At 45.1% G+C, this 24,003-nt stretch overlaps 1 protein-coding gene across 3 annotated transcripts in view; it reads left to right on the forward strand.

The window, feature by feature from the left end:
* The window catches only part of IL20RB (interleukin 20 receptor subunit beta), a 48,422-nt gene that overhangs the window by 10,211 nt on the left and 14,208 nt on the right, over positions 1-24,003 (forward strand). For all 3 annotated transcript variants that reach the window (XM_017874853.1, XM_017874854.1, XM_017874855.1), the window contains exons 2-6: positions 7,829-7,955; positions 9,517-9,707; positions 15,655-15,779; positions 18,138-18,288; positions 21,673-21,815. In XM_017874853.1, coding sequence (XP_017730342.1) covers positions 7,829-7,955; positions 9,517-9,707; positions 15,655-15,779; positions 18,138-18,288; positions 21,673-21,815 — 737 coding nt within the window. The remainder of the gene's footprint in view (positions 1-7,828; positions 7,956-9,516; positions 9,708-15,654; positions 15,780-18,137; positions 18,289-21,672; positions 21,816-24,003) is intronic.

The raw sequence follows: 24,003 nt of genomic DNA on the forward strand, positions 1-24,003 counted from the left end.
CCTCTCTTCTTGTTTAGTCTAGCTAGTGGTTTTAAGATCAACTTTGTTAATCTTTTTGAATAATTTTTTTTTCATTTTCTTGACCCTTTGTATTTTTTTAGTCTCTATTCTGCTCTGATCTTTATTATTTCCTTTTTTCTTCTAATTTTAGGTTTGCTTTGTTCTTGCTTTTCCAGTTCCTTGAGGTGCATTGTTAGATTATTAATTTTAATCTTTCTACTTCTTCAATGTAAGCATTTATTGATATAAATGTCCCTCTTATTACTGCTTTTGATGTATCCCACAGATTTTGCTATGTTGTGTTCGATTTTTATTTGTTTCAAGAAATTTTAAAATTTCCATGTTAGTTTCTTTGTTGACCCAATGGCCATTCAAGATTATGTTGTTTAATTTTCATGTACTTAAACTGGACTTTAGACCGGTTTACGTTTTTCTGGATATTGATTTCTAGTTTTATTCCATTGTGGTCTGAGAAGATACTTGATAGGATTTTGATTTTTAAAAATTTGTTGGCCGGGCACAGTGTCTCACGCCTGTAATCCCAGCACTTTGGGAAGCCAGAACGGGTGGATCATGAGGTCAGGAGATTGAGACCATCCTGGCTAACACGATGAAACCCTGAAACCCCATCTCTACTAAAATCCAAAAAAAAAAAAAAAAAAAAAAAAAAATTAGCCAGGCAAGGTGGCACGTGGCTGTAATCCCAGCTACTCAGGAGGCTGAGGCAGGAGAATTGCTTGAACCCGGGAGGCGGAGTTTGCAGTAAGCTGAGATCATGCCACTGCACTCCAGCCTGGGTGACAAGAGCTAGATTCTGTTTCAAAAAAAAAAAAAATTATTAACACTTGTTTTGTGACCTAACATATGGTTTATTTTGGAGAATATTCCATAGGCTGATGAAAAGAATATATATTCTGCAGTTGTTGGATATAATATTCTGTAAATATCTTTTAGGTCCATTTGGTCTAAAGTCCAGTTTAACTACAATGTTTCTTTGTTGATTTTCTGTCCAGATGATCTGTCTAATGCTGAGAGTGGAGTGTTAAAGTCCCCCATCCCCAATCATTATATTGCAGTCTTTCTCTTTAGCGGTAGTAGTATTTGCTTTAAGACTCTGGGTGCTCCAGTATGGGCTGCATATATATTTAGAATTGTTGTATCTTCTTGCTGGATTGATCCATTTATCACTATATAGTAACCTTCTTTGTCTCTTTTTAATTGCTTTTAACTTGAAGTGTCTATCTTATTTGATATAAGTATAGCTACTCCTCCTTGCTTTTGGTTTTCATTTGTGTGGAATATATTTTTCCATCCCTTTAACTCCATATATGTCTTTACTGGTAAGGTGAATTTCATGTAGGCAGCATATAGCTGGAACTTTTTTTTCCATTTATTCAGTCATTTTATATCTTTTAAATGGAGAATTTAATCCATTTATATTCAAGGTTATTAATGATATGTGAGGTTTTTTTTCCTGTCATATTGTTAAATTTTTTTCTGTTTGTTTTACATATTATTTAGTTTTTTCTTTTTCTCCTATTGTTCATTGTGTTTTGGTGGATTTCTGTAGCGGTACCATTTGAGTCCTTTCTCTTCCTCCTTTGTGTGACTGCTTTACCAGTGAGTTTTATACTTTCATGTGATTTCATAATGGTAAATGTTATTCTTTCACTTCCAGGTTTAGGACTCCCTTGAACATTTCTTGTAGGTCTGGTCTAGTGGTAACAAATTCCCTCAACATTTGTTTGTCTGGTAAAGACTATTTCACCTTGATTTATGAAGGATGATTTTGCCAGATATAATATTCTTGGCTAGCGGGTTTTTCTTTTTTTCCTTTCAGCACTTTGAATATATCATTCTATTCTCTTCTGGCCTGTGCAATTTCTGCTGAGAAATCCACTGATGGGGTTTCCATCAGACTGGATGCTTTTTTTCTGGCTGTTTTTAGGATTTGCTCTTTATCTTTGACTTCAGTCTAACTATAATGACCATTTTACATTGTATCTCTCTGGACATCATGAGCCTCCTGTAACTAGATGTGTAAATATCTTGCTAGACATAGGATGTTTTAATATATTATTTGGTTAAATAGGCTTTTTAGTCCTTTTGTTCTTTCTTTCCCCTTAGGGACACTGACACTAAATAAATTCAATTGCTTTGTGTTATCTCAAATGTTACGAAGCTTTTGCTCATTCTTTTCAAAAACTTTTGAGTGGATTATTTCAAAAGACTTGTCTTCAAGTTCTGGGATTCTTTCTCCTGCTCGATCTAGTCTATTGTTGAAGCTTTCAAATGTATTTTGTATTTCTTTCAATGAGTGTTCAGTTTCAGAATTTCTATTTGGTTCTTTTAAAAAATATCTCTCTCTTTGGAAATTTCTCATTTATATTCTGAATTGTTTTCTGATTTCTTTTATTGTTTTCCAAATTCTCTTGTATCCCACTGAGCTTCTTAAATATCAATATTTTAATTTTTTCTCTGGGATTTCAAAATTTCTTTTGATTAAGGTCTATTGCTGGAGAATTGTGTTCCTTTGGAGATGTCATATGTCCTTACTTTTTCATGTTTCTTGTGTTCTTATATTGGTATCTGTACATCTGTTATAACAGTTTCTTCTTCCCAGTTTTGAGTTTACTTCCATAGGGAGGACGTTTTCCTGAAGATGTACATGCAGTGTTCATTGGCTATAGCATTTGGCTTTTATTTATTTATTTTTATTTATTTATTTTTTTGAAATGGAGTCTTGCTTTCTTGCCAGGCTGAAGTGCAATGGTACAATCTCAGCTCACTGCAACCTCCGCCTTCCGGGTTCAAGCAATTCTCCAGCCTCAGCCTCCTGAGTGGCTGGGACTACAGGCACACACTACCATGCCCAGCTAATGGTTGTATTTTTAGTAGAGATGGGGTTTCACCATGTTAGCCAGGATGGTCTTGATCTCTTGACCTTGTGATCCGCCCACTTCTGCCTCCCAAAGTGCTGGAATTACAGGTGTGAGCCGCTGTGCCTGGCCCATTTTTGCTTTTATTCTGGGTACTTTGGCTGCAGCATTAGTAGTATCTGTGATTTCATCAGTGGGTTAGGGTACAGTTATTGGAGTCTGTGGTGAAGTTGTGCTGTGGGATGCCAGGTGGGCCAGTCTACAGGCCCCAATTTTGGCACTGGTGGTCTGAGTATGCCTATCCTTGTGTCCCAGGGTTGGGTATGCTGGCACTGGTGTTGGTGGTTACCAGCACGTTGATTCTTGGGCCTCCACATGACTTGCTTGCTGGCAGTGGTAGTGGTGGACTGGGCAGGCAAGAGGGTTCTTGGGGCCCTAGACAGCTAGCATGGCACAAGTGATGGCAGTAGCAGTGGCAGGATAGTTATCTGAGTTCTAAGAGTTGTCCTTTTATGATGGCAGTGGGTGTGATGGGCTGTGTAGGCCAGTCTCCAGGACTGCAGGTGGTACTTGCCAGCTGACGTGATGGCAGCTGAGAGTTTAGACCCAACCTCAGGACCCCAGAAGGAGTACTCAGGTACCCAAGGTGCCCTTGTCACCCTCCAAGGCCGTGGGCTATGTGCTGTGTCTCAGAGAAGGGAGTGAAGCTGGGTTGGGTGAGCTTGTACTCAGGCCCTTCAAAGTGGGAGCAGGCACCAGTCATGGTGGGTAGGGGTCAGGGCAATCCTCAGGTCTCAGGTGGAATGCATGGGTGAGGAGTTGTAGTAGCCATGCTGAGGTCCTCCCACTGGAGAGGGTGGGGCTGACCTCTGTGGCTACAGCCTGGGCCAGTAGGTGGGGAACATGTACCTGTCTCATGCTTCGGCCCTGGCGGGGCTTACCCCCCAGCCCTGGCAGCAGCCGGCCACACCTAGCTTGAGCCCTTACCTTGCTGCAGGAGCCCCCAACCAGCTTGTGACTAAGCCCCAGTGGCAGCTTGTGCCTGTTTTCATCCCAGTCTCAGCTCTGGCAGCACTCACTTCCCAGCATTGAGAGCTGCAGCCCATGCCTCACTTGATTCTGAGTCTCAGCTGTGGGAGTTCATTCCCCATTTGTGCCCTAGTCTCAGCAGCAATAGCTTGAGTTTCTCTAATGGTGCTGCTGGCCACCAGAATAGCATGTGCATCTGCCAAAGACTAGGATTTAAAATGGTGCCTTGCTGTAACTGTTTGGGTCTCAGAAAAAGTATGGGACCCAGCATGAGTTCCCTTCTTGGGACAATTTTGTCCCCCATTCTCCTGGCAGCTCCCTATGTATGTTTTCAGGACTTAGGAGGGTTGAGGAACTCTCTCGCGGCCAGGATTGCATGATTCCGTGGTGGGAATGAGGGCCACTGGAAGTCTCTCACTTACTCTTTCCCTACGTTGAGAAGTCATTCTTGGCTGCCAGCTGATCCTAGCCAAGCAGTCTGCCTCTCCTCCTCCTTCCTTGCTTTTGGTGTTTCCTGTAACTTTTCTGTTGAGTTCCAGTGTTCTCTTTTGGATAATGTATTCAAAGTGTGACTGTATATACATGATTCCGGTTCTTCTAAGTGGAGGAGGTAAGCATGACATGCTTCTGGTAAGCTATCTTGAAACCCCTCCCCCTCCTTTTAGGTATTCTAGTTCCTTTGACTTTTCTTATAAAATTTAGGAAAAACTTATCTATGTTAACAAAAAACTTGCTGGACTATCGATAGGAATTGCATTAAACCTATATATCAATTTGGGGGAGAACTGGCATCTTAACTGTTGAATCTTCTAATGCATGAACACAGTATGTCTCTCCATTTATTTAAATCTTCTTTGACTTCATTTAGCATTGTGGAGTTTTCCCTGTACAAACCTGAATATATTTTGTTAGATTTACACCTATTTTTTTCAGTGATTATAATTTTAATGTCTGTATATGTGTTTGTTGCTGGTATATAGAAATATAATTTTGTTGTTGAGACGGAGTCTTGCTCTGTTGCCCAGGCTAGAGTGCAGTGGTGCAATCTCAACTCTCTGCGACTTCCACCTCCTGGGTTCAAGCGATTCTTCTGCCCCAGCCTCATGAATAGCTGAGATTACAGGCGCGCACCACCACGCCCAGCTAATTTTTGTATTTTTAGTAGAGATGGGGTTTTGCCATGTTGGTCAGGCTGGTCTCGAACTCCTTAGCTCAGGTGATCCGCCTGCCTCGGCCTCCCAGAGTGCTGGGATTACAGGCGTGAGCCACCGTGCCTGGCCTAGTTTTAGATTTTTTTTTTAAGATTCTGTGGGATTTTTCTACATAGCATATCATGTCATTTGCATATAGGGCAAGTTTTACTACTTCCTTTATAATCTGTATTTCTTTTACTTTTTTTGCTTGCCTTATTACAGTGGCTAGAACTTTCAGTAGTATGTTGAATAGGAGTGATAAGAGTGTACATTTTTGCCTGTTCCTGATCTTGGAGAGGAAGCATTCAGTCCTTCACCATTAAGTAAGATGTTAGCTGTAGGTTTTTTGTAGATGGTCTTTATGAAGTTGTGGTAACTCCCTGCTGCTCTTAACTTGAAGAGAGTTTTTGGTTCTGTCTTGGTTTTCTTTTCTTTTCTTTTTTTTTTTTTCTGAGATGGAGTCTTGCTTTGTTGCCCAGGCTGGAGTGCAATGGCTTGATCTCGGCTCACTGCAACCTCCGTCTCCCAGGTTCAAGCAAGTCTCCTGCCTCAGCCTCCCAAGTAGCTGGGATTACAGGCATGCATCACCACACCCAGCTAATTTTTCTATTTTTAGTAGAGACTGGGTTTCACCATGTTGGTCAGGCTGATCTCGAACTCCTGACCTCAGGTGATCCACCTGCCTCACCCTCCCAAAGTGCTGGGATTACAGGCGTAAGCCACTGCACCAGGCCTGTTTTGTCCTATTTTTCATAATGAATGGATGTGGTAAATCCTTTTTCTGTGTCAATTGATATGATTTATGATTTTATTCTTTACTTTATTGACATGGTAAATTACATTAACTGATTTTCAAATGTTGGACCAGCCCTGCATACCTAGAACAAATCCCACTTGGTCATAGTATACAGTTCTTTTTGTACATTATTGAATTTGGATTGCTAATATTTTGTTGAAGATTTTTGTCTAAGTTTATGAGATATATTTTTATGTAGTTTATGTATATATTTTCCTTGTTTGATTTTGGTATTACAGTAATACTGGCCTCATAAAGTAAGCTGGAAACTGTTCTTTCCTATTCTGTTTTAGAGGAAATTGCATTTTGTTGATGTTATCTTCTTTAAATGTTTGGTAGCATTTTCCATTAAAACCATATGTGCCTGGAGATTTCATTTCTGAGAGCTTTAAGTTATATAATTAAATTATGTTAATTAATAAATGGATTTGTTGACATAATTTAATTATGTAATTACATTAACTAGTTTTATAAAATGTAGCTTTATATTTATATAGCTTTATATTCCCCAAATAGCTGGCTAGAGAATTTTTTTTTTTTTATTTACCAGAGGAAGGTGTCAGAGGGGACCATTCCCTGTCCTCCTGTACCACTCCACCCCTTTTCCTTTCCATCCCTTGGGTGATTTCAAGCTTGGGGGTGGGTGGGGTCAGGAAGCCTGCCCTGTGGGTGCTCCCGGTGTTTCCCCACAGAACAGACCATGGATGCTGAGGGTAAGATGGAGGTGCATCACTAGAGCCCTACATCAGCGAAGGAGCAGGGAAACCAGGTGGGGTGTCCCCAGCAGCCTTCCATCCCTTTGTGGTCACAGGGCTTGATAACGAACAGCAGGTGCCAATCTGGAGATAGGCACAGAGATGAAAAGTCCCGAATGAGGACTCCAGCCCCACCCCTACTATGCTGTAGATGTTATCACTGTACTATAACAGCAAACGGAGGCAGGTGTTGGGCATTTAAAGAGGAACACAGCAGAGAGTTCAGACTGTACCTTGGGGTGACATGTGAGGATGAAGTTTTTGGTTTTGTGACTGCCCAAAGTCCTTATGAGCAGGTTCACCTTCATAGGGCTCTTTCATTCTCTACAAATCATAGTCCCACTGTGTGCATACTCTGGGCACACTGTGTCTGGGCACACTCTAGGCATACTGGTGTCCCAGACTGACTCAGGGGCCTGCAGTCTTTCTGGGGTGGAGTCGCAGAGCTGGCTTGGTGTCCCACTTGAATGGACTCTCTCCACAGCAGATCTGAGCCTGTACTTCCCACCTGGCAGCTGATGCCCCATTTGGCCTTGCTGAGGGACATGAAAGGATGTGCTTTGGCATCTGAGGATGGCAGTGGCAGGAGAGGGAGGTGATGAGAATGTTGTGGTAGTCTGCATGGGTTTTCCATGAATGATTAAGAGGCTCATGTTTATGCAACTTGCTTAAAGCCACACAGTAAGTGGCAGAGTCGCTGGATCCTGGTCAGTCTAACAGAAGAGTCATAAATAATGTGACTTAGTTTTCTCATTTGTACAATGGAAAAACTAATGGTCTTTACCTCCCAGTATGGTCATGAGAATTCAATGAGACAATCATGTAAAAATCCAGCACATGGCCTAGATAGAACATGGTATTAGATAAATATTAGTCATTATTAATATTGATATGTCATTTATGAACAAAATCAGAATTACAATGATGGTACCAAAAATTTAGCATTAACATAAGTATGATAAAATTAGAGTTGTTTCTGGTTTATAAACATGTGAGTCCTTTTTTTTTTTTCTGGAGACAGAGTCTCATTCTGTCATCCAGTCTGGAGTGCAGTGGCACAATCTTGGCTCACTGCAACCTCCGCAGGTGAGGCCCTTCATTAGACATTAATTTGAAGCTGTGGCATTCTCCCACTATGAGCCCACCTGTCAGCCAGGCTATCTGCCTTGATCCTAGATGAAGTGGCCATTCTGCCTGCCCCTCAGAACCTCTCTGTACTCTCAACCAACATGAAGCATCTCTTGATGTGGAGCCCAGTGATCGTGCCTGGAGAAACAGTGTACTATTCTGTCGAATACCAGGGGTGAGTTTTGTTTTTTTTTAATCTTATTTTTAATAGTTCTTCTCCTTTAGGCAGAAGTTGGTTCCTGAAGGCATAGCCTTTCCTCCTGAGCCCAAGGTGGCTTTTTGAGTCCGGGGATAGATTATCCCCAATGATCTACCCCCTCTGTCTTCATAGGCATTGAAAGAGTTGAAGAAGCAAGGGAAACTGTTCCATGGATTTGACAGTGAACTCTCTGGGAAGACGAACGTGCCTAACACATTTTGTTGGAGTTCTTTTAAAAAGTGAATCAACTGTTCAACGGGTTTGACTCTGACTTGAGATGGATAAATCACTGGAGACTCAGATGCTTTAAGGGTGGAGAAGTCCTTACTTTTCCTGACTATAAGCTTATACCTAGAGCCAAAACAAACTATAACCCTAAAGGTCAGCTGGCCCTGGGGCCAAGCAGGCTCTAGTCTTCTCCAGGTGACCAGGTACTTGCAGCTATTGAAGATTGATAAGGACACAGAAATTGCTCCATATATTTCATTAACAATGAGTACAGGCTGAGCACCTACATGTGTAGATATTCTTCTAGGCTCAGGGATACAGTTGACAAGGTTTCTGGATTTTGAGAGCTTACATCTAGAGGAGGATACAGATGGTAAATATATTAGGCCAGCATTCCTTAGTATGGTAGTCACCAGCCACAGCTGGTTATTTAAATTTAAACTAAATTAAATTAAAATGTCTTTTTCCTGCCACACTGGTCACATTTTAGGTGTTTAATAGCCACATGCGGCCAGTGGCTACCATATTGAACAACGTCGATTTAGAATATTTGCATCATCACAGAAAGTTTATTTTTGGAAAGCACTGCTCTGGGGAATTTTGGACAGTAATCAGTGCTAGGAGGAACCTAAAAGGCTGATGCCATAGAGAGTTGACGCTGAGTCTCCTTTATATTAGATGGCCTGGGATAGCCTCTCTGAGGAGGTGATATTTATGCCATGTCTGAAGGACAAGAGGAGCTGGCCATGCGAACAGCAGAGGCAGAGCGTTTGAGATGGAGTGAACAGCTAGTCAAAGGTCCTAAGGCAAAAAGTGCTCAGCATTTCGGAGAAATGACCAGTGTGGCAAGAATATCATACTTAGGAGCTGAGTGAGAGAGAAGGCCAAAGCATCTTGTAGGCCACTGGCAAGAGTTTGGATCCCATTCTAAGTCTTGTAGGAAGCCAGTAAGGAGAGAAATGTCATGATCTGCTGAGTGGTGAATGGTTTCGAGAATGGCAGGTGTGCAAGCTGGGAGACCACGGCAAGGCAAGGAATGACAGTGGCTGAGATTAGGGTGACGACCCTGGAGATGACGAGATAAGAGATACAGACACATTGATGTTTATGCCTAGCTTTCCCCATCTGGTGATAAAAGGAGTAAGGGAGAACAGATGGTTGGTAGGGAGGAGAGTGGAGGAGCTGGGATAATGAGCAAGTACTTACTTTACTTACCTGTACAAAGTAGAATGAAGGCAGTTACTTGCAACCATAACAGAGCATGTGTCAGAGGGGCTGGTGTAACTCTGTGCCCTCCTCTCTTTAACAGGGAGTATGAGAGCCTGTATGCGAGCCACATCTGGATCCCCAGCAGCTGGTGCTCACTCACTGAAGGTCCTGAGTGTGATGTTACTGATGACATCACGGCCACTGTGCCATACAACCTCCGTGTCAGGGCCACACTGGGCTCACAGACCTCAGCCTGGAGCATCCTGAAGCATCCCTTTAATAGAAACTCAAGTAAGGCCCTTCTCTCCTTACACTGCCACCCCCACCAGCTACTCCTTTGGGAACCATGTTCACCTAGACTTTCTAGACTTTTTTTTTAACATCAAAATAGTCCTGCAAAGCCAGGGTATTGTGAACACAAACAACCCTTACTGGTACATTTGAAAAATTGCCAAGTGCTTTCTACATGCTGCTCTCTGTCATGCCCTTTAACTTTACAAGTCATTCCTGATTGTCAGGGAGTGCAGGTGTTGGGGATGCTGACACTGGGAACCTGGAAGGAAAGCTGCTCTGGAAGTGAAGAGATGGCACCAGGACTGCTGCTCCCTACCCTGATTGTGCCTCCATAAATCTTACACTGCCTCCCACTTGATGCCTCATTAACTGCATATTTACTGCCCATGTAATCAGCTTTGTTGTGCAAGAGGATTTATAGATTTAACAGAGCCACCGGAAAATTGCCCGTCTATAATGACTTCTGTGGGAAATAAATAACTTTTCTTTTGGAGTGGTACCTGGAAAAGGATTGAGAAAGAAGTAATAGAGGAATCCAGATAGGTGGCCAAATATAGCTGAGTACAAGCACCGGCCATTGTGTAAAAGGACGTGTGTGTTTGGGGAACAGAGGAGGCAAGGGCTGATGGGCAGGGGGTAAGGAAGCAGCTGATCATGTAGTGAAGGGCTCTGACATGAAGCTTGACCAAGTCAGTAGAGGGGAGCCATGAAAGATGAGAGGATCTAGACCAGGTATATCTTTTTTTTTTTTTTTTTTTTTGATAGGGAGTCTCACTCTGTCACCCAGGCTGGAGTGCAGTGGCGCGATCTCGGCTCACTGCAACCTCCACCTCCTGGGTTCATGCCATTCTCCTGCCTCAGCCTCCCAAGTAGCTGGGACTACAGACACGCAACACCATTTTGGCCAGGCTGTTCTTGAACTCCTGACCTCAAGTCATCTGCCTGCTTCGGCCTCCCAAAGTGCTGGGATAACAGGCGGGAGCCACCGCACCCAGCCGACCAGGTCTGTCTTACAAAACTACCACTCTGACTGCTGTGTGGAAAGGGAACCAGAGTAGGGCAAGCCTGCAGGGCAGGGGAAGAGCAAGGAGGGGGTTGTAATACTCCTACTGATCCCAAGAGTTTGGAAGGGGATGGGAAGGAGATGATGAATCCAAGAAACATGACTGATTTAGAAAGGACAGAGCTTAGGGACCAAGTTTGTGGGGATGGAGAAGAGAGAGAGAATGATGGTGTCCAGCTGCCGACTGGAGTTGGTGAGAACACCAACTAAGGCCACTGGTCTTGAAGAATAGGAGACACCCCAGGTTTTGAGAATGAGATTTCTGCAAGATGTCATGTCATGGATGTCTGATTGGCAGCCGGAAATCAGTCTCTGAGGCTCAGAAAGCTTGAAGCCAGATACATAACACAAAGTGGTTTTGTTCGTTTGTTCGTTTTATTTTGTTTTTGAGGTGGGGTCTTGCTCTGTTGCCCAGGCTGGAGTGCAGTGCCGCCAACACAGCTCACTGCAGCCTTGACCTCCTGGGCTCAAGTGATCCTCCTGCCTCAGGCCCCCAAGAAGCTGGGACTACAGGCACACGCCACCACACCTGACTAATTTGTTTTTGTATTTTTGGTAGAGACGGGGTTTCACCATGCTGCCCAGGCTGGCCACAGACTCCTGAGCTCAAGTGATCCTCTTGCCTCAGGCTCACGAAATGCTGGGATTATAGGAATGAACCATCACAAGGGGCCATCACAAAGTTAACAGCTAAAGGTTTGGAAGTAGATGAGACTGTCTAGGGACAAGATATTGAAGACAGACAGAGGACAAGGTCCTGGAAAACCTCAGACTTTAAAATGTGGGTGGAGGGAAGGGCACTAGGGTAGAGAATCACGGTAGGGAGAATAGAACAGCTCCTGAGAGGCTGAAGGAAGCCCCTGGATGGGCCCTTGAGAAAGTAACTTCATGGAGTGGAGAGGATGACCATCTGGCTGCTGCGGTGGAGGACTGCATGGAGGTAGGAAGGGGCAAGGAATGGGTGGGAATGTAACCAGTTTAGAGCTGCAGGAAAGGCAAAATAAGGGTCTTCCTCGGCCTCTGTTTTTGTGATGTGGCAGAAGAGCTTCTGTTGTGAGTGATGGTGGAGGAAGGTTTGGGGCAGAATTTGCAGCATTTGGATGAGTCAAAGGTTACTGAGGAGTGTATGATATTAGATGGAAATTAGGAAGGTTTAGAAGAAGGCGAGCCCAAGCTGAAGAGCAGAGGAGGGAAGGGATGGGGCAGGAATAGGACCATTGGAATGGGATAACAAAAGGAATTTTGGTGCAGATCACGGGCTCCTTGGCCCAGGCCTCCTTCCCAGGCACCAGGACTGAAATGGAATGGAATGGAGTGACTTCATAGAATGGAGAGGATGATCATCTAGCTGAATTTGTTCCAGGAGGAGTTGGTCGAAGTGGCAGGATCTGGGGGAGATTAAGGGGCCCTGGAGGGCACTGCAAAACTGCCACTACCTGCAGTGCCCAGGCAGCACCCAGCACCACCTCCCTTGGGCTCCTAAGAGCATGGGGATCCAGCCAAGACCATTGCTGGGGGCTGGCAGCTGTTGTTGGAAAGCAGACATGGATCACATAAAGATAAGGGAGTGCCTGCAAAACTATGTGGGTGGGGATGTGCTGTAACACCTTGTACTTAAGGAGGCCAGTATAAACAGGAAAAGAGCTTGCTGCAGGGGGAGCTGAGGTACAGGAGTCTGTACTTGCATCAGAAGATGGAAGATAACGGTTCTATGAGATCCCTCTGTGATCCAAGCAAATGAACTGGGGTGGCATCATGATCTCTTAAAGGTATTAAGTTTGTCCTCTTCCATTTGAAAAAGGCCACTCAGACTTCTCCGTAGGAATATGAAAAATCTTGATTTAAGGCTCTCCTGAAAAGGATCCCTACTCTCTCTCTCTCTTTTTTTTTTTTTTTTTTTTTGAGGCGGAGTTTTGCTCTTGTTGCCCAGGCTGGAGTGTAATGGCACGATCTTAGCTCACTGCAACCTCCGCCTCCTGGGTTCTAGCGTTTCTCCTGCCTCAGCCTCCCAAGTAGCTGGGATTACAGGAATGTGCCACCATGCTTGGCTAATTTTGTATTTTTAGTAGAGACAGAGTTTCACCATGTTGGCCAGGCTGGTCTCCAACTCCTGGCCTCAGGTGATCCACCCACCTCAGCCTCCCAAAGTGTTGGGATTACAGTGGGATTACAGGCATGAGCCGCTACGCCTAGCTGAGGGTCCACACTCTTAAAGGGAAGCTTTATTGAGAGCAAAGATTTTTTTTTTTTTTTTTTGAGACAGAGTCTCACTCTGTCGCCCAGGCTGGAGTGCAGTGGTGCCATCTCGGCTCACTGCAAGCTCCGCCTCCTAGGTTCACGCCACTCTCCTGCCTCGGCCTCCTGAGTGGCTGGGACAACAGGTGCTCGCCACCTCGCCCGGCTAATTTTTTGTATTTTTAGTAGAGATGGGATTTCACTGTGTTAGCCAGGAGGGTCTCGATCTCCTGACCTCATGACCCGCCCACCTCGGCCTCCCAAAGTGCTGGGATTACAGGCGTGAGCCACCGTGCCCGGCCTGAGAGCAGAGGCTTTTAACTTTGCACATTCAAGTCACAGGGGAGCTTTAGAATCACTTATGCCTGGGGCCCTTCCACAGAGAGTCTGGTTTGAATGATCTGCATGCATCTTGTTCACTGGGAGTTTAAAATTCTTCCCAGATTATTTTTATGTACAGCCAGGGTTGAGATCCACTAGTAAAGAGACTAAACACCCCACACGAGGGAGGTAGAAATGTAGAAAGAAATGGGCTCACATTCTGTAGACTAACTCTGTGACTCTGGGCATGTCCCTTAATCTCTCTGTAAAACAGGAACAATGTTAGGCTGGGCGCGGTGGTTCACTTTGGGCGCGGCACTTTAGGAGGCCGAAGTGGGTGGATCACGAGGTCAGGAGATCCAGACCATCCTGGCTAACACAGGGAAACCCCATCGCCTGTAGTCCCAGCTACTTGGGAGGCTGAGGCAGGAGAATGGCATGAACCTGGGAGGCGGAGCTTGCAGTGAGCCGAGATCGTGTCACTGCACTCCAGCCTGGGTGACAGAGAGAGACTCCGTCACAAAAAACCGCCCCCACCTGCCCCCCCCATAAAAAAACAGGAACAATGTTTACCTTCTAAAGCTTCCTGGGCAGATTAAATGAGATAAGCATGCAGAAGGCATAGGACAGAGGTTCCTGCCCTAACGCTGTCGAACAACTCTCCTCTGAACTGAAACTTCAGATTATTTTCTCTAATTCTGGTCTCAATAAAGATGGAGATCAGAAGACCCAATTCTAATCATATCTGACAGAAAAGTCGAGGAGTGAAATATCTGTTTCCCTTCTGGAGGTGTTTCAGAGGTAGTGCTAGTGGTGCTGAGTGGTCATATGAATCTCAGCACTGAATGTGTTTTGTACAGTCGGCCCTGACTTCCCAAGTCCTCCTGACCCCCATCCAGGTAGCTCTCCAACAGCCAAGCATATACACTTCTCTGATGAGGGAGGCTAGGGGGAAAGGCTTTGTTCTCTGAAAACTCCCTCTAGGCACTGCCTTTCTTCTGAGTGTCCACTGACCCCAGGGAAGGCAGATTTAGCCCAGAGCATGCCCCAGCCCACTTTCCAATCCAAGACCAGTGATCAGGGTGGCCCTTCTGGTCCTGCAGTATCTGGGTCTGACAGGCAGGCATAACTCCATCACCAGTAACCAGGGTGTAGAGACTATCTGTGTGGGCCTTCTGCTCTTGGTCTGCTGATGGTAAGGTATTCACAAGGGCTGTGGGCCTCTCTGCTGGGGACCTTACAATACGAAAGATAATGTTTGTGCTTATGCTGTAATTTCTAGAGTTGATTATTGGAATCTGTAAAAAGCCTGTGGGCTGGGCGCATTGGCTCACTCCTGTAATCCCAGCACTTTGGGAGCTCGAGGTGGGCAAACTGCTTGAGCCCAGGAATTAGAGACCAGTCTGGGCAATGTGGTGAAACCCCATCTCTACAAAAAATGCAAACAAAATTAGCTGAGTGTGGTGATGTGTGCCTGTAGTTCCAGCTACTTGAGAGCCTAAGGTGGGAGGATTACCCAAGCCTGAGAGTTCAAGGCTGCAGTGAACCATGCTAGTGCCACTGCACACTTCAGCCTAGGTGACAGTGAGACCCTGTCTAAAAAGAAAAAAAAAAGAAAAGCCAGTAACTTGCCAGCATCCCTTACTCAGGATATGAGATGAAAAATAGAATTGGGCTGAGAATAGAATGGCCAGCTGTATTCATGGTCTGCTCATCTGCTGATACAGGAAAGTTGTCAGTAGCCAGTACATGCCACAGATCTATGTGAGTTGTGGGAATGCACGTGGTCCTTCCAGATATGCTCATTCCTAAGGGGCAAAGACCGGGCCTGGCTGTTCAGTATAGACCTGAGCTCACATAGGCATTTGGCAAGCATTAAAATATAGCATCTGCTCACTTAGTGAGCCAAAGTGAGGAGCAATTTTGCTGAAAAGTGGTGACAGGAGGGGCATGGATCATAAAATTTTAAAAGAGCAAGAGATAATGTTTACTGGAGTTTTTAATCACTTTTCTTGTGTATATGTGCCTCCTGGAGAAGGAACAGTGGACTTTATTAAAGGATTAAAACAGAAGAGAATTATAGTGTTTGTCATTTGTTTTTTCATTCATTCATCACTCAAAAAGCACCTGAGCATACAGCACCTGAGCACCTGCTGCATACAGGAGAGTATTTGTGTACATGTTTCCATGAGCTTGAAGCTACAGCTGACTCCCTCCCTTCCCTACAGAGACTGAAATATTTCCATAGATGTCACGGTCATTGTGTTCCAGGGAAATCAGCCCTGTCTGGGGCTGGCTTTGACTCTCCTGTTGTCTTGCCAACAGCCATCCTTACCCCACCTGGGATGGAGATCACCAAAGATGGCTTCCACCTGGTTATTGAGCTGGATGACCTGGGGCCCCAGTTTGAGTTCCTTGTGGCCTACTGGAGGAGGGAGCCTGGTGCCGAGGTGAGACTCCAGCCTTGGCCTTTGGGTCAGGCTTCGGGAAAGAAGGCACAGATCTCTGAGGGTGAGCAAAGGAAGGCGGCCCCTGCAGTGCTCACTGGGTGACGTGGGGATGAGCAGTTCTGGGTGAAGTGTGCAAAAGATGGGTATGCTGACCACCCCATCAGTCTCTTCTCCAAAGAACTGCCTTGGTCCATTCAATCATTCCTTGGCTGGGAGCCTTTCCAGGCCACATCTGCTGAAGTGTGGGGCTGCCCCCTTACCCTAAACTCTAACCTAGCTGGATGCACAATATCTTTTCAATGCCTTTTTTCTCCCTCATCAGCTCATCTCCTCAGCCACTTAGGGGCAGTAGTCAGGATTTCTAGATCAACAGGATGGTTTCAAAAGCACACAAGGCTGGTACAAACCTCCTGAGGGTGTGTATCTTGGCAGGATGAAGAGGTAGAGGCAGGGATCCAGGAGCTGGCTTATGAGTAAACCCATCTAACTATGAGCAGGTGGGCCATGCAGAATGCCCAGGTGGGGTGCTGCCTTCCCCATGGGAAGGGTCCTACAGCCTGGGATGGCTGGGAGGCCAGCCCTCACAGAGGAAATAGCCAGACAAGCAGCAGCAGTTCAAGGAGTGAAGCATGAGCAGGAACTAGAGGACACTCAGACCTGTGGAGACTCTGTCCAAGCATATGGACAGTGGGCTTAGAGGCCTACTCCAGGCAGCATAAGCAAAGATAGGCTTTATCACAGGGATTAATACGGTGCAATAAGGAGCTCTCACAGATCTATGAACAGAGCTGGCACAGGGCCAGGCTACAGCCTCGCTTACCCAGAGCCCTTGCTCCCCTGTGGTGGGTCCCTGCTCTTGCACACTTTCTGTGGCCCTTTCCTAGCTTATTCCAGGCTGTGATCCCTCATCAATGCTTCCTACTCATGCCTATGATGTGCCCCCCCGCCCCTCTAGGCCTCTTAGGCCTGACTCCTCCTCACTGTGTCCTCTCTCCTTTGTCCCTGCTTCTAGCTCTCGGTATTCAGTTTCCCAAGACCAAATCCTCAGAAGAAGAATCCAATTGGTCTTGCTCGTCTTATCAGGCCAAGCTTCAGGGGTTGCTGGTAGCCAGCTCGCCCCTGATTGGACCTTTCTCAGGCCAAGGGTACCCTTGATCTTATAACAGTATCTGGACTCAGAGCACGTGCCTCACCACCCATTCAAAGAGGGCTGTAGGTTGGGTAGGTTTCCATGAAAGGTGGTGTGGGCAGGTACAACACTGAGTTTCAGTATTTACCCCTGCTAGGCAAGAGCCCACTGTAGGATATGGCATTGCCAGCCAGGCAGATGGAGTAGTGTTGGGGACAGGGCAGAGCCTGTGCAGGAGGAAGCATGCAGCTCCCTCAGATTCACTGGGATGGAGCCCACTACCCACCCTAGGTAACTGGCAGTGCCAGGGCTAAGAGGGGAGCATGTACCCTGAGTCATCTAGGCTTGGTTCAGGCAAGCCTCCACAGGTTCAGATGAGGAGCACAGCCTTAGGGAGGGGCATGGAGGTGGAAGGGTGAACAGATGGATGGACAGATGGGTGGATGAGTGAGGAGGTGTTGCTCATGGCTCCACTGCACTGACTCCCTGGCAGCAGTGGCCATGCCAAGCCCCCGCTCAAGTCAGGGTCTCTGCACAAATGTTACCCTATCAGAGAAGCCTTCTCTAACCACTCTGTTTAAAATGGTGCCTCCTCGTTACCATCTCTTTGCTCTGCTTTTTCCTTCACGGTCCTTATCACCACCTGATGTGTGCTTTTTCATCGTCTGTCTCACCCCATGTAAGCTCTATGAGAGCAAGGACTTTGTCCATTTTGTTCAATGCTAGGTCCCTGTGCTTAGAGCAGTGCCTAGCACATAGTAGGTACTTAATAAATATGATTGAATGAATGTATGCATAAGTGAGAGGGAACATTCTGTGTGCATCCGGAAAGGAAGTATCTGCAACTTTCCTTCCTTGGCACTTTTTGCCCTTTCCAGTCCTGCTGCCTTCTGGGAATAACTTTTCTTTTTCCTTTTTTTGAGATAGAGTCTTGCTCTGTCGCCCAAGCTGGAGTGCCACGGCATGATCTTGGCTCATGGCAACATCTGCCTCCTAGGTTCAAGCAATTCTCCTGCCTCAGCCTCCTGAGTAGCTGGGATTACAGGCACCTGCTACCACGCCCAGCTAATTTTGTATTTGTAATAGAGACGGGGTTTCACCGTATTGGCCAGGCTGGTCTTGAACTCCTGACCTCAGGTGATCTGCCCACCTCAGCCTCCCAAAGTGCTGGGATTACAGGTGTGAGCCACTGCACTTGACCAATAACTGTGTTTTCTGGTCTCTCAAAGGAACATGTCAAAATGGTGAGGAGCGGGGGTATTCCAGTGCACCTAGAAACCATGGAGCCAGGGGCTGCATACTGTGTGAAGGCCCAGGCATTCGTGAAGGCCATTGGGAGGTACAGCGCCTTCAGCCAGACAGAATGTGTGGAGGTGCAAGGTAAGGCTGGCCTCTCTGTCCCTGGAGCCCTGCACAGGTGATAGCCCCTCCTGGGTCATATCTCAGAGGCCTGCTGGGTTCCTTTGGTTCTGAGTTTTCCCTTGATTTCACTGACCTCCCTCATGGACTGTGTGGGTTCCCATGGTGAAAGTATGTTTGTCACTCTGATTCCCTAGAGGTAGGAGTCCACCCTGGAGCTGGGTGGGGTTAGGAGCAGCTGTCTGAAACACTTTCCCCCTTAAAGCTTCCTAGGCCTGGGGGCCAGGTGTTGCAAGACTGGTTTACCAGATAGTTACTGCCTGAGAATCAGAGCGGGCTGCAGAGGGTTCAGAGGGTTCAGAGCGGGCTGCAGAGGGTTCAGAACAGGCTTCAGAGGGTCAGACCTTGGAAGGAGGCACTACATTGTATAATGTATACATTGTATAAGATGAAGCCTTCTTCATCTGAAAGGGACGTTATGGAAAGTCTAGAGAATCCTCGTTTGAATTACTCTTTTCCCTTGAATATTTTAAGGTCAGAAAACCTACAATGTTTAATAACCCTTTGAAAAGAAGCAAAACCAAATAAGAGCCTACATCCCATGATCTGTCACTCAAACGTCACTAGTTACATTTTGTGTGTAGCCTTTTAGTCTTTTTTTTTTTTTTTTTTTCCTTTTAGTTTTAAAAAAAAAAAAAACTTTTTTTTTTTTTAAAAGACTAATTATTACCTTAATTTTGTAGTACATTTATTTATTTATTTATTTTTCTAAAAAAATTTATTTTATTTCATATGTAGAGATAAGGTCTTGCTCTGTTGCCTGGGCCTTGGCCTCCCAAAGAGCTGAGATTCCAGGTGTGAGCCACCACACCCGGCTCATTGAGGGCATCATCCTTCAGTCATTCCCATGTGTAGGCACATGCTGTAGTCCTATAACATATACATTTTGTGCCTGCTTTTTCACAAATATCATATGCATAACATTTTTCATGCAGATTTCCTGATTACTATTTTATACTACTTTATAAAATCATACAAGTCAAGCTTGCTTAACAATCCAAACAACACCAAAACATATAAAGTAAGGGGCAGGACCAGGCATGATGGCTCACAGCTGTAATCCTAGCACTTTGGGAGGCTGAGGCAGAAGGATTGCTTGAGCCCAGGAGTTGAACACCAGCCTGGGCAACATAGCGAGACCTCGTCTCATTTTAATAAATAAATAAATGAAGAGATGAGTGTGCCCCATTCTTCCGCATATTACTCAGGAGGTTTCCGTCAGTGAGTTTGGCATTTAATCTTCCAGGCGTTTTCTGTGTGGTACCAATGCTCACACACATAGATGGGATGATATTGTACCTACTACTCTGTACTTGGCTTGTCTTCACTCAGTAGTATATTGTGAACATCTTTTCATGTCAATACATATGGATCTACCTCATTTTTAAAAATTACACTTTAAGTCCTAGGGTACATGTGCACAACGTGCAGGTTTGTTGCATATGTATACATGTGCCATGTTGGTGTGCTGCACCCATTAACTCATCATTTACATTAGGTATATCTCCTAATGCTATCCCTCCCCGCTCCACCCACCCCACGGCAGACCCCGGTATGTGATGTTCCCCACCCTGTGTCCAAGTGTTCTCATTGTTCAATTCCCACCTATGAGTGAGAACATGCGGTGTTTGGTTTTCTGTCCTTGCGATAGTTTGCTCAGAATGGTGGTTCTACCTCATTTTTAAAGGTCTGAGTGTGGTGGCTCATGCCTGTAATCCCAGCACTTTGGGAGGCTGAGGCAGGTGGATCAACTGAGGTCAGAAATTTGAGACCAGCCTGACCAATGTGGTAAAACCCCATCTCTACTAATACTACAAAAATTAGCCAGGCATGGTGGCACACGCCTGTAATCCCAGCTACTGGGAAGGCTGAGGCAAGAAAATCGCTTGAACCCAGGAGTCAGAGGTTGCAGTGAGCCAAGACTGTACCACTGCACTCTAGCCTGGGTGACAGAGCAAGACTGTCTTTAAAAAAAAGCATATGTATATGTCAATATATGTAAATGAAAGGCTGTTGCTCTAGCTCAGATGTTGCTAAGAACTGACTTATGTATATAGCTGTTTCCTTCCTTGGGATTAGTTTTTGGAATTAAAATTTCAGGAGTTGGGGAGAAGTGAGGATATGGGCACAAAGAAAACAGAAAGAATGAATAAGACCTATTATTTGATAGCACAATAGGGTGACTATAGTCAACAATAATTGAATTGTATATTTTTACATAAGTTAAAGAGTGTAATTGTATTGCTTGTAACACTAATGATAAATGTTTGAGAGGATGGCTACCTATTCTCCATGATGTGCTTATTTCACATTGCATGCCTGTATCAAAACATCTCATGTACCCCATATACACCCACTATATACTACAAAATTAAAATTAAAATTGCAGGAGTGGATGAAAGGCTATGAACATTTGTGTATCTCTTGATGCGTACCACCAAAATATTTTCCAAAATCATTGAAACAATGTACAATGCCCCCAGCCACAAGTCCACCAGCTTCTCCAGTCTCATTGACTGGGCTACCCTTCACATTGCAGGTGAGTAGCCTGGCCCAAAGAGGCTAATTGTGTTGCTCAAGAGAGATGGGAAAATAACCTGTACCCTCTTCCACATCTCCAGATGCTCAAATCTGGCCTTTTCTGCTACAATTATTTGGTAGAATGACTGTGAGCTTAGGAGCCAGTCCTATCTGGGTAACCTGGGGTAGGCCACTTAACCATTCTGAGCATAGATTCCTCTTCTATAAAAGCAGGGGTACTCACACTCATTGTGAAGAACAAGCAACTACACATCCAGCCCCTAGCATAGTTCTGGAAAGCAACAGTAGCCCTAGCACACAAAATAGGGGCTTGATATATTGTAGTTATTTTCTGACTGTTTTCTGAACCATTTCCTCCATAACATGAATCAATGCCAAGAGTGAATTGTGAAACATACTTTGTTTTCAGTTACCGCCCAGCCCCATTCTGTGCTGTTTCTTTCAATACCTCCCCCTCATCCTGCCCAGGGCTTGGCACTCTGCCTTCCTCCTGGCAGTGGTGCCAAGGTACGTGCTAACACAGCAATTGGCTTAACACATGATACTCCTCCCTTTTGTGTCACAAGAAAAAGATTTTAATCTTCCCTGGGGCTTTCTGGAAACCATGCCTTAATCTGGATTCTAGAAAAATGCTTTTAATGGTGGTAATTTTGGTCACTAAGATACACATCAAATCTCAGGATGATGGTGTCTGCCGTCTTAGCCAATGTGCAGAGTCAACTCCAGGAAACTGGGGGAGGCTCAGGATTGAAGATTTAATCTTCACTGTTGTTTTCTAAGCCTGTTTTTATCTTTTGTTTTCAGGAGAGGCCATTCCCCTGGTACTGGCCCTGTTTGCCTTTGTTGGCTTCATGCTGATCCTTGTGGTCGTGCCACTGTTCGTCTGGAAAATGGGCCGGCTGCTCCAGTACTCCTGTTGCCCCGTGGTGGTCCTCCCAGACACCTTGGTAATAGAGTAGTTCTTTATTCCTTTCATTTTAACACTGACCAGATGTAGCTTGGACCTTAGCTGGGCATGGACACATGTTTCCATGTTTCCATCATGAGATTATAGGCACCTGCACAGAGAGGGGAGAGAAATACTTACAAAAGACTTCATTTCTAACTAGAGATACTGGAAGAAATCTCCCTTCTCCAGGGCGTGGTGACCTTCCTGAGGCAGGCCACCTCTGCTCTCTCCCAGGGCCTGGGATGGCAAAGAGAGAAGATGTGTTGCCCAGCCCAGGATGCTCAGCATTGCAGGAGTCACTCATGGTCTTCCCCTCCCAGATTGGCTTGCTGAGCATTCTTGGCCTCTTCCCACAATTGTAACAGCAACTACACCCAATAACATGTTCCAACCCAACTTATTCAATTCACATGCCAAAAGCCTCATTGTTCTCAGAGTGAAGATGTACATAGGAGGCATGGACTGTGCTTTGATTTTGGTGGGATAGGGTGGGGTGAAGAGACAATAATCTGGACCTTCATAGTGAGTGCCTGAGGTTAGGAGACCCTACCTGTATTCTCAGATCCTCATGAGGCCAGAATTCTTATCTTACTCCTGAGGGCCCTGGACCACAGGTTTGGGTCTCTCCAGTGGGTATAGGACCCATGCACCCATACAATGGTGGGGGAAACCCAAAAGCAGGCCTCCAACAGCTGCCCCATGTTCTCTGGCTGCCTCTGCAGATGTTTCACCCCAACCCCCAGACCTCAACCACACAAAGTAGTGCAACAAAGCAAAGCAAAACCAAACAAAACAACAAAACGAAATCAAAAGCCCCATCCCTGTCACCCTAGGGAATTCTCACAGTTCTCTCCTGGGAGGAGGGAGCCAGTGTCAGCTTCTAGAAAGCAACTAAAGCCAGAACTGTCTGCAACTTATACATGCCCATAGCTCCTTATCAGCCTGGAGTCACTGTTTCTGAAAGGAGTCATCCTTGTGACATCTCTGTGGCCCTGCTTTCTCGCCCTACACAGGAGGAATAATTCTCACAATAAATCAGTCTTCAGGACACCCCTCCACTCTGTTATCCTAATGCCAGATCTCCCTTCTCTCCCATACTTGCGGGTAGTCATAACGACAGAGCTAAGTGCCAGATACTGTTCGAAGACTTTATATTTATTGAATCATTTGTTGTCATAAAGCTTGGCAGTGTCCTTTTTATCAGTTCTCCATCCTTCTCTGAATCACTGAATGACTTACTGCTATGCATAAAGGCAATGGGATATATCAAACCCCGGGAAAGAGGGTGGGCCTTTCTTACCCTTCAGCAAGAACGTGAGGGTCTCAAAGTACCTTGAAGCATGAAAGGATATGTATTCTGCAGTTACTGGGGAAGTGTTTTATAAATATCGATTAGGTCAAAATGTTTCATGGTATTGTTCAGATCATCTTTGTCTTTTTTTTTTTGTATAGTTGTTTTAACATTGAGAGTAGTATATCAAAATGCCACTATGAGTGCGGGCGTGTCTGTTTCTCTCTTTTTTTTTTTTTTTTTTTTTTTTCCGAGACGGAGTTTCACTGTTGTCGCCCAGGCTGGAGTATAGTGGCGCAATCTTGGCTCACTGCAACCTCTGCCTCCTGAGTTCAAGCAATTCTCCTGCCTCAGCCTCCTGAGTAACTGGGATTACAGACGCCTGCCACCACACCCGGCTAATTTTTGTATTTTTAATAGAGACAGGAGTTTCACCATGTTGGCCAGGCTGGTCTCAAACTCCTGACCTCGTGATCCACCTGCCTTGGCTTCTCAAAGTGTTGGAATTACAGGCGTGATTCACCACACCTGGCCTGTTTCTCTCTTTATGTCAAATTTTCCTTAACGTATTTTGAGGCTCTGTTTTAAGTTTATTCACATTTTGACATTTAAGTGTATTCAAATTTTGTTATGATTTCCCAAGTAATGGAGTCTTTTATCATTATGATATGCTCTTCTTTACCTCTGGTAATATTTCTTAGTGTGATATCAGTATATCCTTTTTTTTAAATATATATTTTTACTTTAAATCTATCTGTATATTTATATTTAAGGTGTGTCTCTTATAGACAGCATATAGTCATTCTTTTCTATTATTATTTTTTGGTATAAATCCATTCTGATAACCTCTGCCTTTAAACTGGTATTTTTAGTCCACTAACTTTTTTTTTTTTTT

Source organism: Rhinopithecus bieti, unplaced genomic scaffold (genome assembly GCF_001698545.2).
Source record: "Rhinopithecus bieti isolate Rb0 unplaced genomic scaffold, ASM169854v2 scaffold_9203, whole genome shotgun sequence".
NCBI lineage: Eukaryota > Metazoa > Chordata > Mammalia > Primates > Cercopithecidae > Rhinopithecus > Rhinopithecus bieti.